The sequence below is a fragment of the Ochlerotatus camptorhynchus genome, unplaced genomic scaffold (genome assembly GCF_037179485.1).
Source record: "Ochlerotatus camptorhynchus isolate MF236.1 unplaced genomic scaffold, CSIRO-AGI_Acam_v1.1 ptg000496c, whole genome shotgun sequence".
Lineage (NCBI taxonomy): Eukaryota > Metazoa > Arthropoda > Insecta > Diptera > Culicidae > Ochlerotatus > Ochlerotatus camptorhynchus.
In genome coordinates this window covers 48,497-62,013 of record NW_027040981.1, presented here as the reverse complement: position 1 = coordinate 62,013, position 13,517 = coordinate 48,497, and the positions used below count along the sequence as shown (strand labels likewise).

At 42.3% G+C, this 13,517-nt stretch overlaps 2 protein-coding genes across 2 annotated transcripts; both read right to left on the bottom strand.

Moving 5' to 3' along the window:
* Positions 1-7,540: 7,540 nt before the first annotated feature.
* On the bottom strand, positions 7,541-9,319 carry LOC135712614 (uncharacterized). The gene is made up of 2 exons (XM_065235563.1): positions 8,821-9,319; positions 7,541-8,688 (listed from the first exon to the last, which is right to left on the bottom strand). The coding sequence occupies exons 1-2, from the start codon at positions 9,317-9,319 to the stop codon at positions 7,541-7,543; spliced, it is 1,647 nt and encodes a 548-aa protein (XP_065091635.1).
* Positions 9,320-9,328: 9 nt separating this feature from the next.
* On the bottom strand, positions 9,329-12,067 carry LOC135712613 (uncharacterized). The gene is made up of 2 exons (XM_065235562.1): positions 10,011-12,067; positions 9,329-9,884 (listed from the first exon to the last, which is right to left on the bottom strand). Exons 1-2 carry the CDS (start codon positions 12,065-12,067, stop codon positions 9,329-9,331), a joined length of 2,613 nt encoding a protein of 870 aa, XP_065091634.1.
* Positions 12,068-13,517: the final 1,450 nt, after the last annotated feature.

Here is a 13,517-nt window from a genome sequence, read left to right as displayed (position 1 = left end):
AACTCAGTATGTTCCATGCCCAGGTCGAAAATTTTCTCAACTTCCTTGGGCATAGAGTATCACTGTGCTTGTAATAATACAGATTCATACATTGGTTGGCATAGAAAGCTTTCAATTAATTACTTTGAATCTAGACCACTTCATTGAGAGCCACCAAAAGACTCTCTACAGAAGCGTAAAATGCCTAGGAGTCCAATTAAGCTATGACTATAAACCTTTAGTTACACTGCAATGCTCATTTCTGTTTGTCAAACTTTGTAAACATATCAAACAGAAATGAATAATTAGTGTATTACTGAATTATAAGTGGGGATGGGTGGCATTCACTAGCCCGAGAATATCCTCCACATGCTAGCTTCTTCACCAACCATACATCAGTACACACACATCATAATTTTTATCGAGTTTTTGAATTGCGGAACTCTTCGGTAAAATTTAAAAAATCTGTGAAAAATTCGAAGTTGCGAAATGTGTTACGAAAATTTACAGACTAACTTAACCGAGTCAGTAATCCAAAAATCCAGTAAAAATACTGACTCCTGTAAAAAATTCTAAGTGTGTATACAGAAGCAGCGGAACTCCACGCTCCTCCATTGAAACAGCACCGCAGCTGCGATGTGCGGTATAAGAGGTGAGGAGAAAGGAAACTAGTGGACTCTTTCATTCTGATGGTGTTCTTATGCAACAGCAGACGTGACGTCACGTCTGTTGCTGCGTAAGAAGACGCGAGAACGAAAGAGTCTACTAGTTTCCTTTTTTCTCACCTCTTATACCGCACATCGCCGCAGCTGAGCTGCGAGTGCTATGAAATAAAAAGGACATCGACTTATTACCACTAACCTACTTCTCTCCCTTGCGCTCTCAGAATTCGCCGATTCGGTGTCTCTCGTTGTGTTTTCTGCTGAGACTGAGCAATATTCGATACCGCGAAACATCTCCGCAGTTTTGTTTTCTTTCGGCGCAGGAGATGTGCTGTAAACAAAAGTTAAGAATGTAGCTCAAAATTTACAATAACATTCTACCAAATTTTCATGTACGTAGTCCACTGCAACAGCCGAACGTACGAACGAATAGGGTGACCATAGCGCATTTTAAGAAAACGTCACAAGTTTTTATGGCTGTTTTAAATCAATAATTACGAAGACACCATAAAGCCTACTAGGTTACTACCAAAGGCACAAATCTAGGGAACTGCATGAAAAATGTTTTGTAGAACAACTAAATTAACAGTAATGAAAATTTTCAACTTAAAAACACTAAAATGGATGAAATTTCACCAGTTTTTATTGGTACTTTCAACATACTTTTCAATTTTAATGTATGATCGAGTTCTTTTTTATAGAGCATTGATAGCTAAGACTTTAATCTTTCATTTGGTATGTTGAAATCAGAAAACCACAAAAAAATATAGCTAACCAAAGTTGGCAATACAAAAAAACATAAAATGTTGAATAACTCACTTAGCAGTCATTTCCGACCCTATGTTTCATGGGGATTTTTTCATAACTTTAGAAGCCCTATCTACCCTGAAAATATGTAACCCGGAACCAAACACCCTGTATATATACAGCCATTCCATAGTAAAACGATATAGTAGTTCTCAGAATTTCGTAACAATTGGTAGTTTTGTTCCTTATCGAAAAATATTAGACCCGTTTTTTTTTTAATTTTCTCGTTAGGGTGACCATTTCCATGTTAGGATGGTCCAAAAAAATCGATTTTTTTCTATTTTTTTTTTAAATTGCATTTCTTTTTAAATCATAACTTTGAATCTTTGAACCGATTTGAATGATCAAAGTATCAAATAAAAGGTTATACAAAATACTTTTCAGAAAAAAATATAAAAATTTTAGAAAATAGGAGTTTTGCATAGAAGAACTTTGATTGTATTTGTTTTGGTTTTCATGGTTTGTACACAATTGGCGTAACACGTTTTTATACATATATTTTTTAATTAAGGCTTTTCTACACAACATATAAAAAACCAGCGATGTATTTTTCTTCGTTTTTGAGTTACGATTTTTTTTAAATTACATATTTAGAAATGTTACGCTCATTACTCCAATACGACTAGATTACCCTGCGTCTCAATTGATACATATCGAATGTAACATGGTTACATTACTTACTTATTTCAATTTCTAATCCTAGACTACCATGACATTCATAGAAACTAGAATCAAATTTATTGATTGCTTTTGGGTTATGTGTAAATAATAATTACTACAGTGATTCGTAGCTTAGGACTTCAAATAGAATATTTTTACATTAAATTTGGGTAGTACATCTTTCACGGATTGTTTGGAACTCCATATCTAGTCCATATTTGTACTAGAATCAATGCTTTGATAAGACAATCTTATGGTTTCCAACTATGCACATGGCTGGTTTGAAATAAAGTTCAATAATTTGTTATTTTTATTTTTTTTTATTTGTAGACATAAAACATGCTTAAAGATACTTTCAAAGTTTCACAGAATGTTCTTCTTCCGAGAACGAGACGCCCTGCTCAGCTTTCTTCCTGGTTATCCCCTTGTCCTCCTGTAGTGTTTTGGTCCGATTAGCCATATATTGAGAAACACCGAATTCCTTCGTTATTTTATATGCTGATCAGCTTCTAGGTAAAGTCGTGAGAATACGATACTTCTCATTATTATCATGAGTTTTTAGAACCTTTTCCTTGAGTGTTGCTGAATGATTTCATCATCGTTTGTAGTAGACACACTGTCAGTACTTATTTCACTTCTAAGTTCATCCTAAGTTCCTAAGACATGTCATGCAATATTCCATATATTGTATGCAACTTTCCACCTTTGTTTACAACATTTCTTGCAAGCTGCTAATTTACGCGAAAAGGAAGTTTACATGCATAAATGTTTGCATGCATGGATGTTTACACCACCAGTAAAATTCAGATTTTTTTAGTGTGTTGAAGTATTCACTTTGAATAAACAAGCCTATAAAAGCAGAAGCAGAAAATTGATATGGATTAGGTGACTATGTCAGCTATGTACCAATGGAGACGCAGATAATTAAAAAAAAATCGTAACTCAAAAACGAAGATAAATACATCGCTGATTTTTTGATATGTTGTGTAGAAAAGCCTAGATTTAAAAAAAAAAATAAAAAAATATATATATAAACGTGTTACGCCCATTGTTTACAAACCATAAAAAACAAATACAATCAAAGTTCTTCTATACAAAACACTAATTTAAAAAAAATATACATATTTTTTCTGAAAAGTATTTTTAATAACCTTTCATTTGATATTTGGATCGTTCAAATCGGTTCAATGGTTCAAAAGTAATGATTTAAAAAAATGCCATTTTTGGAAAAAAAAAAAAATAGAAAAAATCTATTTTTGGACCAACCTAACATAGAAATGGTCACCCTAATGAGAAAATAAAAAAATACGGGTCTAATATTTTTCGATAAGGAACAAAACTACCAATTGTTACGAAATTCTCAGAACCACTATATCGTTTTGCTATGGAATGGCTGTATATATATCCTGAATAAACAATGCGGATACAATGAAAAATTTAAAAGTTACAGACCATTTTTGATGTCTGTTTTATAACCTGAACTGTTCTTATGTTAGCATACATGTTAAGTTTATTTTTTAACATAGTTAACAGTAGAATTTCGGCTGCAGGTCGGTTATTTGTTAAGATATGATTGAAAACATAATTGATTGCTGCTTTTTGAACATAGATAACGGGCATAGTAATACCCTAGCCGAGTAGTTGATACGTAGTAAAATGGTTGTGCTACATTACTGCGAATGTTCCTCTCCCGAACGTCATTGCCCGAATGTCACTACTCCAAATGTCACTACCCCGAATGTCACTCTACAAAAGGAGATTCTGACTTCTGTTGATTTCCGCTCATTCTTTTCACATTCGGAGTAATGCAATTCGGCAAGTAATGTAATTAGCAGTACGTGTTTTCATGGAAATATGTTTCGCCTGCTTTTCCAGGATGGGTTTCTGCTCCACCTTTTGACGGGGATTTTTTTTAAGTTACCGAACAGGTTTGGTCCGAAGGGTCTTCGATTTCTATGAAACTTCGCCTTGGTAGAGCTCATGGATATATTAACAAAAGTAAAAAAAAAAACAGGTTTCCCAATTTTTCCGGAAAAGTTTTTTTGATTTTCTCGGACACCACCAACTTCAAAAAAATCGTAACTTTTGAACCAAGCACAGTCAATACTTCAACGAGCTTTAGCAACTCTTTTTATTCAAATCAGGTATATTATCTTCAACACATATCTATCTATACCTAAAAACGGGTTTTAACGGCGTTATTAGCTATAGGTAGTGGCGACGATCATCCGAACGATCTGTTTCATAATGTCGACCATATCGTTTGACTTAGACGTTTCAACTAGGCCGACCCCTTCATTTTTATATAATTTAATTTGATTTTAATATAATATCGATGGGTAGGTCGGTATTTAAGCTGCTACGAGTACGGACGGTGTGCGAGGAGAAAGAACAATTTTTTTTTAAAGAAGAGTGCTAGACCGGTCATCAGTTTTTCGGGCACATCTCAAAAACGGTATAAGATAAATAAAAATATCCCCAGTTAGTTTTGTATCTATTCAGCAATCCTATAGAAAATCCTTGCTTATGCCGCGGACACACTTGAATGACAAACTATGAGCATGAGCATTATTTGTATAATATACTATAAACACATCCATGGTCACACTGGTATAGTTTGTGTATAGTTGTTGTATAGTGCTTGTTGACGATACTCGCCTTGCCGTACTCGAAGGTCTTTCTTCACTAGCCAAGTGAACTAGCACCGAAAAATGCACTCTCTAGAAATGCTTCACTAACCACACAAAATTCTTCCAAGTCCCTTTTTACGGGAGGACTTTGTTGTTCAAACACACCGATTCAGTCATCGAAGGACCAAAGAAAAAATGAGAAACCAAACCGGCCGTACTGTGCTCACCCCGGGAGCTATTTGACAGCACCAGTATAATGTCAATGTACCCCGAAAATTCTGGTACTCTGGTTCTGTCAAATCGAATAATGGTGGAGTAAATTTTCAATTGGTCTTATTTTTGATCAACTCTTTTTTAAACGTTTTTGAGTTTTGTTTTTGTAAAAACATTGATATTTTTCTCATAGTTATCCAATCGACTCAACATAACGGGATCGGAAAATGCCTATCTGTGAGAGCGCGTAGCAAATTTTTCTTAAATGCATTTCTCGGCAACCACTCTACCGAATTGAACGCAACAGCCATCAAATGAAAGGTACCATGATTCTATAGAATGCCCCAATAAACATGTACCATTCACTAACGATATCATAGATGGTACGACCATACCACATAAAGTTAGTATGATAATCCAAATTGGTGGTTAGGCGCTTCTTATGGTTATTGTTAATGCGGGTGTTGATTAATAGATTTTCAATCGAAGAACTGGTCTCGGAAATATGGACGGAACAAGATCCGAAAATCGCGAAATTCGCGATCTAAACGAAGCAACCAGCTAACAAAAAGTATTATGGTCACATTGAATGATGTTGATCAAATTTAGAATCGGTCAACTATTTCCGATAGACATGCATTTTTGGAGCTAAGTCGTATTACCAGTATTATCGTAATAACTAATGCGAATTGCAAGCAACAACCACCAAATGAAAAGTATCATGATCCCATAGCCTCGTCCATAGAGCTTTAATGAACAAATTCAAAATCGGTCAACTTGTGCTGGAAATGTGGCAGGAACATGTTTTGGGGAATGTGAGCCATGATACTAAATTTGACCGGTATGGAATAAAACCTATCATGTTACAAAACAAATTACTTCAAAATATGTTAACCAATTCAATTGTGGCCATTTCGAGCGCCGTGGATCACATTGGTCAGTTCCGGGCATGTCCCAGATGCCCCCGAGGAATTAACCAAACCAGACCAAATAATGAATTTTGATTTCATCAAATCGATTAAATTCCAAGATATGAGGAAAATAATGCAACATCAGTAATACGTCTCACTCAAAATCTATTCTTGGCCTGCTTTCGACGTCCACATGAAGTGAAACAACAACATGTTTTCTGATGTGAAAAAAGTTGTGCCACCAACGATGGCTGAACCCATTGTTTACGTACGGTGGAGACATCTACAATTTGTAAGTGGGTACGTGAAACTAAGATTTTCTGTCTAGATACTCGGGGGGTGTACTGTGCTCTTCAACGTGTATATTGTTACTGGATTATTTACAAATTGTGCAGACCCCTTATCTACCTATCTAAATGTTTACCATCGGCAATCGTCGTTATAATACACTCTCCCTCTCTGTGCTCACAAATTCAATTAAAACTACAATCCATGTCATTTGAAACTGTTACTATGTATAAATTCAAATTTCTAATGTATTAACTCTAACATTCCGGCCACCTTGAAATATGGAAAATATGGAATATTTCAACTGATCTTTAATCTACTTATTTACAAAAAACCATCCCTTTTCCCTTTCACTGCAAGAATTTCGGCTGCGCATGATTCTCCATTTGCACGCTTAACCACGGGTTCACGGGTTGATCCAGTGGTAGATGTGGGATGATTATTCCTCGACGGAGACCGGGAACAAGAGAAGGAACAGGTAGATCTTACGAGGCAAGTGTAATTTATTGGACCTACAATTACCTGTGCAATGTGCAGGTGCGCATCGAGCTAATTTTCCCGGAATGGGTTGCTCTACCTGGTCACAAGGTTGATGATGATTTCATCGACGGAAGTAACGCGATTCGTGCTACGGGGCGCACGACTTCTTTAGCTGATGCTGTTCGAAGAGTCACCACTCGTACAACACCAGCTTTTCCAGGATGAAGCTTGATAATTTTCCCCAACGGCCAATTTGTTGGTGGAACATTGTCTTCCTTTATAATGACAATGGCACCAACTTCGATGGTGACTGGCGGATTGCAACCCTTAGTTGCACGAGATTGTAGCTGTTGTAGATACTCCGAGTACCAGCGCGACCAGATCACCTGCAGCCGTTTCTGGGTCAATTCCCAATGGTCTAAGCGATTATCAGCGGTATCCGTCCAGTTCGGTTCAGGAACCGCTTGTAGGCTGCTTCCAACAAGGAAGTGTCCTGGCGTTAGGACTTTTAGGTCAGATGGGTCCTCGGGTATCGGCGTAAGCGGACGAGAGTTGAGGCACATCTCGACTTGTGCTAACAATGTCAACAGGTCCTCGTAGGCTAAGTTGACGTTACCAACGGTCTTCAGCAGATGCGTTTTCGCAGATTTGACAGCGGCTTCCCAGAGGCCTCCGAAGTGTGGAGCTCGGGGTGGAATAAACTTCCAGACGATTTCATTTTCGGAGCACCAATCGAAGATTTGCGCACGGTCAGCAGCTTCAATCTTTAGCATTCGGTAAATCCTATTCAAGGCATGCGAAGCACCTTTGAAGGCAGTAGCATTGTCAGAATGGAGCTCGACGACTTTTCCTCGGCGGGCGACTAGACGACGTAGTGCAGCTAGGAACGCAGGAGTTGACAAATCGCTCACTAACTCGATGTGAACAGCTTTGAGAAGCAAACGAATATGGCCACGTAGATTTTTGTAGGACCACGCTTTCGAACTGCTGACTTGATGTAGAACGGTTCACAGTAGTCGATACCGCACACGGAAAACGGACGCGTCGGCGAAACTCGCGATACCGGCAGATCGGCTGTGCTCTGCTGGACTAGAGTTGGCTTGCTTCTAAAACAAGTGTGGCATTGGTGGAAGACGGATTTTATGAGGTTTCTGCCGCCCAGAATCCAAAACTTCTGGCGGAGAGTGGCTAGCAGGAGTTGTGGACCTGCATGCAGTAGCTTTTGGTGGTAACTGCTAGCCAACAGAGCAGACAGCGGATGTTTAGCGGACAGAACGATCGGGTGTTTGATTGCGTCGGATAACGTGGCGTTACGGATACGACCACCGACGCGGATGATACCGTTTTGGTCTACGAACGGGTTCAGCCATTTGAGTGAAGATGACTTAATGACGCGTTCGCCATTTGCAAGATCGGAGAGCTCCTCAGCGAAAGCCTTGCGTTGTGATAAACGGCACAGTAGCTGTTCGGCGTGTTGAAGCTCGGTGGTGGTAACTCGTGAAACGGATGCGGCTTTATCTCCTTGAACTACTAGTTCAGCGAAACTGGGATAGGATTTGCGCAGGAGAGAACGATCTTTCAGGCACTGTAGGTAGCGTTCGCAGAATGCCAAGACTCGGCGTAGTTTGCTGTAGCTGGAGTACCGTGCGAACAAATCCTCACAGAGAGTTGCTTGTGCAGCAGTCATTGCAACAATCGGAATTTTGCGCCCTTCTTCGGACGCTGCGGGGGAGTACTCCTGATCGATGATGGTCCTGGGCCAGAGATCGCGAGTTTGAGACAACCATGGTGGGCCATGCCACCACCGATAACGGTGCAGAATATCCGTTGGATTTAGGCCACGAGAAATATCGTCCGCAGGATTCTCTAAGCCTGCGATGTGTCTCCAGTGATTGATATCCGTGGTGGTCTGGATTTTAGACACGCGATTGGCGACGAATGTCTTCCAGCGATTTGGAGATGCACGCAACCACTGAAGCACGGTACTGGAATCCGACCAAAAGAATGCCGTTGCTGAAACCTTCAAGGTCGCTTCTACTTTCTTGTAAAGTTGAGTAGCTAGATGAGCGGCACAGAGCTCAAGTCTAGCGATGGAATGATGTGTAGACAACGGGGCGACCTTAGACTTAGATGACAAAAGGTGTACAAATACTCCTACCATTGATTCCGTGCGAACGTAGCAGCACGTACCGTATGCAATGGAGGATGCATCGGCGAAGAAATGCAGCTGGATATTGTTGACTCCGGAAGCCAACACCAATCGAGGAATACGGATATCAGCGAGAATGTGGAGGGTAGAGTGAAACTGCTTCCAATCGGCTTGAAGTTTCTCTGGTAGTGGAGAATCCCATTCACAGGAAACACCATTGCGCTTCAACGTCCACAAATGTTGCATGAAGAGCTTTGCCTTGGTTGTCGTTGGACCCAATAATCCCAGTGGGTCGAATATTTGAGCTATATACGACATCACTTTCCGCTTTGTAAGGATGGCAGCAGGAAGAGGTAATTCAACCTTGAACCGTAGCATATCGGCGGTTGGCTCCCAAAGTAGACCAAGTGTGGAGATTGTCTGCTCATCCTGTAGATCATGGATAGGCTGAATTGCAAGATCCTCTGGTGGGACACCCTCTAGCACTTCGTGGGCATTCGACGCCCACTTCTTCAGCATGAACCCAGCGGAACTAAGCATGGCAGTGATTTATCGGCGGAGAATAATCGCAGCTTCCACATCCGATGCTCCAGACAAAAGATCGTCGACGTAGAAATCTTCAACAACCGAGTTGACTGCAGCGGGATACAAATGCTCATGATCCTTCGCGATCTGCTGAAGTGTCTTCGTTGCCAAATAAGGAGCGCTTGCTGTTCCGTAGGTGACAGTTTGTAGTTCGTATGTGGCGATTGGATCGGTAGGACTTCTACGATATCGTATGCGGAGGAATACTAGGTCGATTCGATGATGCAGCACTTGTCGATACATCTTCTCGACATCTGCTACGATGGCGACAACTCTTGTCCGGAATCTCAAATAGATCGAGTAGAGATCTTGCTGAACAACAGGTCCAACAAGCAGAGTGTCGTTCAAGGAATAGCCCGACGAAGTCTTGCATGACGCGTCGAAGACAACCCTGACTTTCGTGGTCGTACTGGATTCCTTGAAGACGACGTGATGTGGAATATAGCAGTGTTGAATGTGGTCATCTACAGGCTCTTCCACCTTCTTCATGTGTCCAAGTTGCAGATACTCCTCCATGAACCTATGATACGAGTCCTTGGTCGCAGGATCTCACTCGAGTCGACGTTCCAAGCTCAGAAAGCGTCGATCTGCTATTGATCTCGATTCTCCGAGCATGATTTCGGGATCTTCAATCCACACAACGTACCTTCCTGATGAATCGCGCGTAGTCGTTGCAGCGTACAGCTCCTCACAACGACTTTCTTCGGTAGACTGGACCGGATCCGATGGAATTGTTTCCATTTCCCAAAACCTTTGTAGAGTGGATTCCAGCCGTTCATCTACGGTGGAGAGATAGCAGAATCGAGGAATGCAGGTAGCCGTGCGAGCTGCGGGACCAGTAACCGCCCAACCAAATGGGGTTTCGACTACCCACGGAAGACCTTCACCCAGAGAAATCTTCCTACCCGTGTGGAGTTCCCAATAAGTTTCACTGCCGATGACGAGGTCGACACTTCCGGGAATACTGAACTGAGGATCTGCTAGCCTTACATCCGGAATTTTCCATGCCGAAATGTCAATCGGCGTTGTTGGCAGCTCCGATGATGGCTGCTTCAATACCAAAAACTGCAATTTCATCGAGATCGTTTGATCTCCCGACTCGATGGTTGCGGTAATGGCAGTACTGACCTTCTGTGTGGATGATCCAATGCCTGCGACGGACACGTTGACTGTTGATCGGCGACTGTAGAGGTTCTTAGCTAGCGGTTTCGAAATGAAATTCGACATCGATGCTGAATCGAGGAGAGCTCGGGCCTTGTGCGTTTTACCGTAGTCGTCGATAATGTTAAGAACAACCGTTTCCAGCAATGTCATGGTTTGGACTGCCATGCTGACTTGGCGGGAGCCAGAAGGTTCCACGATTGGTGACGTGGGAGGAAGCGATTGTTGAACCGGGGAAGCTGATGGTACAGCAAGATTCGGTGACACGGTAGAACTTCGAGACTCAACTGAACTGGATAGAATGGCAGGCGTCGCTGATACCTTCATTGGAGCAGGATCGTGCAGGAGAGAATGATGTTTGTCGTGACAAGTTCGACAAGTGAATTTGGAACCACACTTCTTGGATTGGTGACCGAAGCTTAAGCAGTTCCAACATAATCGTTTCTGGGAAACCAGCACGCGTCGCTGGCTGACATCCTTCCCAAGAAACACAGGACAGTTTCGAATCGAATGACTGTCTGAACAAGACAGTGGACATGAATACTGTGGAGACGAAGCTGTTGCTGCATTAGCTGATACCTTTGACTTGAATCCTTTATTATGGATGCCGGCCACCTTCATTGAGGTGAATGGTTGTGAATCAGGCCCGACGGAATTGAGAATCCGAACTCGTTGATAGAGAAAATCGACCAGTTCCTTGTATGTCACGTCGTCCCGTTGACTTGCCTTCTCTTCCCAGGCTCGTAGCGTTCCTTGATCCAGTTTGTACGAAAGTAAATTGATGAGCGGCGTGTCCCAATGATTCACGGGTTCACCCAGTTTGGCGAGGGCGCGAACATGACGTTGATAATCGTCGACCAAACCGTGAATGCGTTTCGCACACTCCTGCTTAACTGCTGGCAAGTCGTACAATGCTCGAAAGAGTTGCCTTTTGAGGTATCGTCGGTTGTCGTACCTCTTGATCAGAGCGTCCCATGTTGTAGCGTAGTTGTCGGCTTCGATGTCAATTGATTCGAAGGGTTTCTTGGCATCCCCTTCGAGAGATTGGAGAAGATACTGCAATTTGGCAACTGTAGGTATATCACCATTTGCATGGACCATTGACGTAAATGTATCCCGAAATGAAATCCAACGAGAAAAATCCCCGTTGAACTTCGGCAAATCTATTTTTGGTAGACGGAGGTGGAAGTTTGGAGTGAAATGTTGCGGAGCCAGCATAGAATTGTTCATCGACTGATTTTGATCCCCAGTGCGTTTTGTAAGTAGAAAGCCCTTTGCCTTGCAGTACCGCTGTTCGAACTCCACACGTTCGACGATATGCTCATCCAGTGATTCCGGTTTATCCAACTGTTCAATAGCATCCTGACACTCCAAAAAGTTTGCGTTCAATTGATCCAACGAGTCCAATCGTACACACAGTTGACTGGCATCGCGATCGTGATCGTACTCGCGAACAAACTTCTCCAATGCATTGCGAATCGCAAGGAGTCCCTTACGTTGGGCCAAACGATCGCCCAGCTTTTTCTCCTCTCTCGTCGGCATCGCGGACGAAATCGAAACGGAAACGGTAGTTTATATACGAAATCGAAAAATCCTTCCCGGCGCGAACTAACCGTTTCTACGCGAAACCGTACCGAACGAGGGTAACACACAATCGAAACGTATTGCTCCTTCCCGACGCGGTGTATAAACCCCTTCGCGACGTTTCAATTGAACGGAAGTGAGTCGTTGATAATCGAAATCGATCTCTCCTTCCCGTCGCGAACGTACCCACTTCTACGCGGTTTCGCAAATCGAGGGCGCGAACGGTTTTCCACTCGATATGCGGACCGTCAACCACCAGCCACAATAGCCCTTGACTACCCACTTTCTTACGTTATAAAGGCTACTGCTAGCCACATGCAGAATAACTTGGAACGGACTCACCGGGAGCAATCCAATGGACAGGATGCTTTCCTTCAGGCACAACGGTATTGCGCCAAATTGATCCAATGAGCGATGGCGTCCAGTGGCGTTCCCAAGCAACGCAGGCAAGCGTAGAAGATGGCAGCGACGTGATGATGTAGAAGGGTTAATCACCTCCTCCAAGCAATGGCCACGATCCACAATGGCCAGACACAATGTCCTTTCTTCTCCACACAACAGAGTCACACTCGGCTTAGTGCACTCTCAAGCGCAATATTCTTGTCCCGCACAAAATACACGCACTTATTTAGTACCGACGGCGAAAATGTACCGTATATCGATCGTTCTGCTTTTCTCCCGCGATCAACACACTAGCAGCGATAGTCACTACCTTCACCCAGTTCACCGTCGTAGCGCGATCGATATCAATGATCGAATTATCACACTAAGGCTGCCGAATAGCACCCGTCTTGGTACTATGTCCACGCAAAGCACACACAGCAGGATAGTGCTGATTTTAATTTAATTAATTCCCACACTGAGGTCTACCCGACGTGGTAGAAACCTTGTCGCACTATCGCACTTGTTCTTCGCCAATGTAATGGCAGCCCCTTTGACCCGCGTTTTCGGTCAGATTGGTCACTTTCACACACCACCGCGAGGTGCACTTCTCGGTCCGAATTGCCTTCGATCCGGCTCGAAGGACCAAATGTTGACGATACTCGCCTTGCCGTACTCGAAGGTCTTTCTTCACTAGCCAAGTGAACTAGCACCGAAAAATGCACTCTCTAGAAATGCTTCACTAACCACACAAAATTCTTCCAAGTCCCTTTTTACGGGAGGACTTTGTTGTTCAAACACACCGATTCAGTCATCGAAGGACCAAAGAAAAAATGAGACACCAAACCGGCCGTACTGTGCTCTTCAACGTGTATATTGTTACTGGATTATTTACAAATTGTGCAGACCCCTTATCTACCTATCCAAATGTTGACCATCGGCAATCGTCGTTATAATACACTGTCCCTCTCTGTGCTCACAAATTCAATTAAAACTACAATCCATGTCATTTGAAACTGTTACTATG

What these genes read in the sequence shown, in the direction of transcription:
- LOC135712614 (XM_065235563.1), bottom strand. Translation starts at nt 9,319, where the DNA reads ATGCTTAGTTCCGCTGGGTTCATGCTGAAGAAGTGGGCGTCGAATGCC. An exon ending in TGCATCCTCCATTGCATACG is followed by an intron (nt 8,689 to 8,820) that starts GTACGTGCTGCT and finishes CCGCTCATCTAG; the next exon opens with CTACTCAACTTTACAAGAAA.
- LOC135712613 (XM_065235562.1), bottom strand. Translation starts at nt 12,067, where the DNA reads ATGCCGACGAGAGAGGAGAAAAAGCTGGGCGATCGTTTGGCCCAACGT. An exon ending in ACGCGCGATTCATCAGGAAG is followed by an intron (nt 9,885 to 10,010) that starts GTACGTTGTGTG and finishes CTCGTATCATAG; the next exon opens with GTTCATGGAGGAGTATCTGC.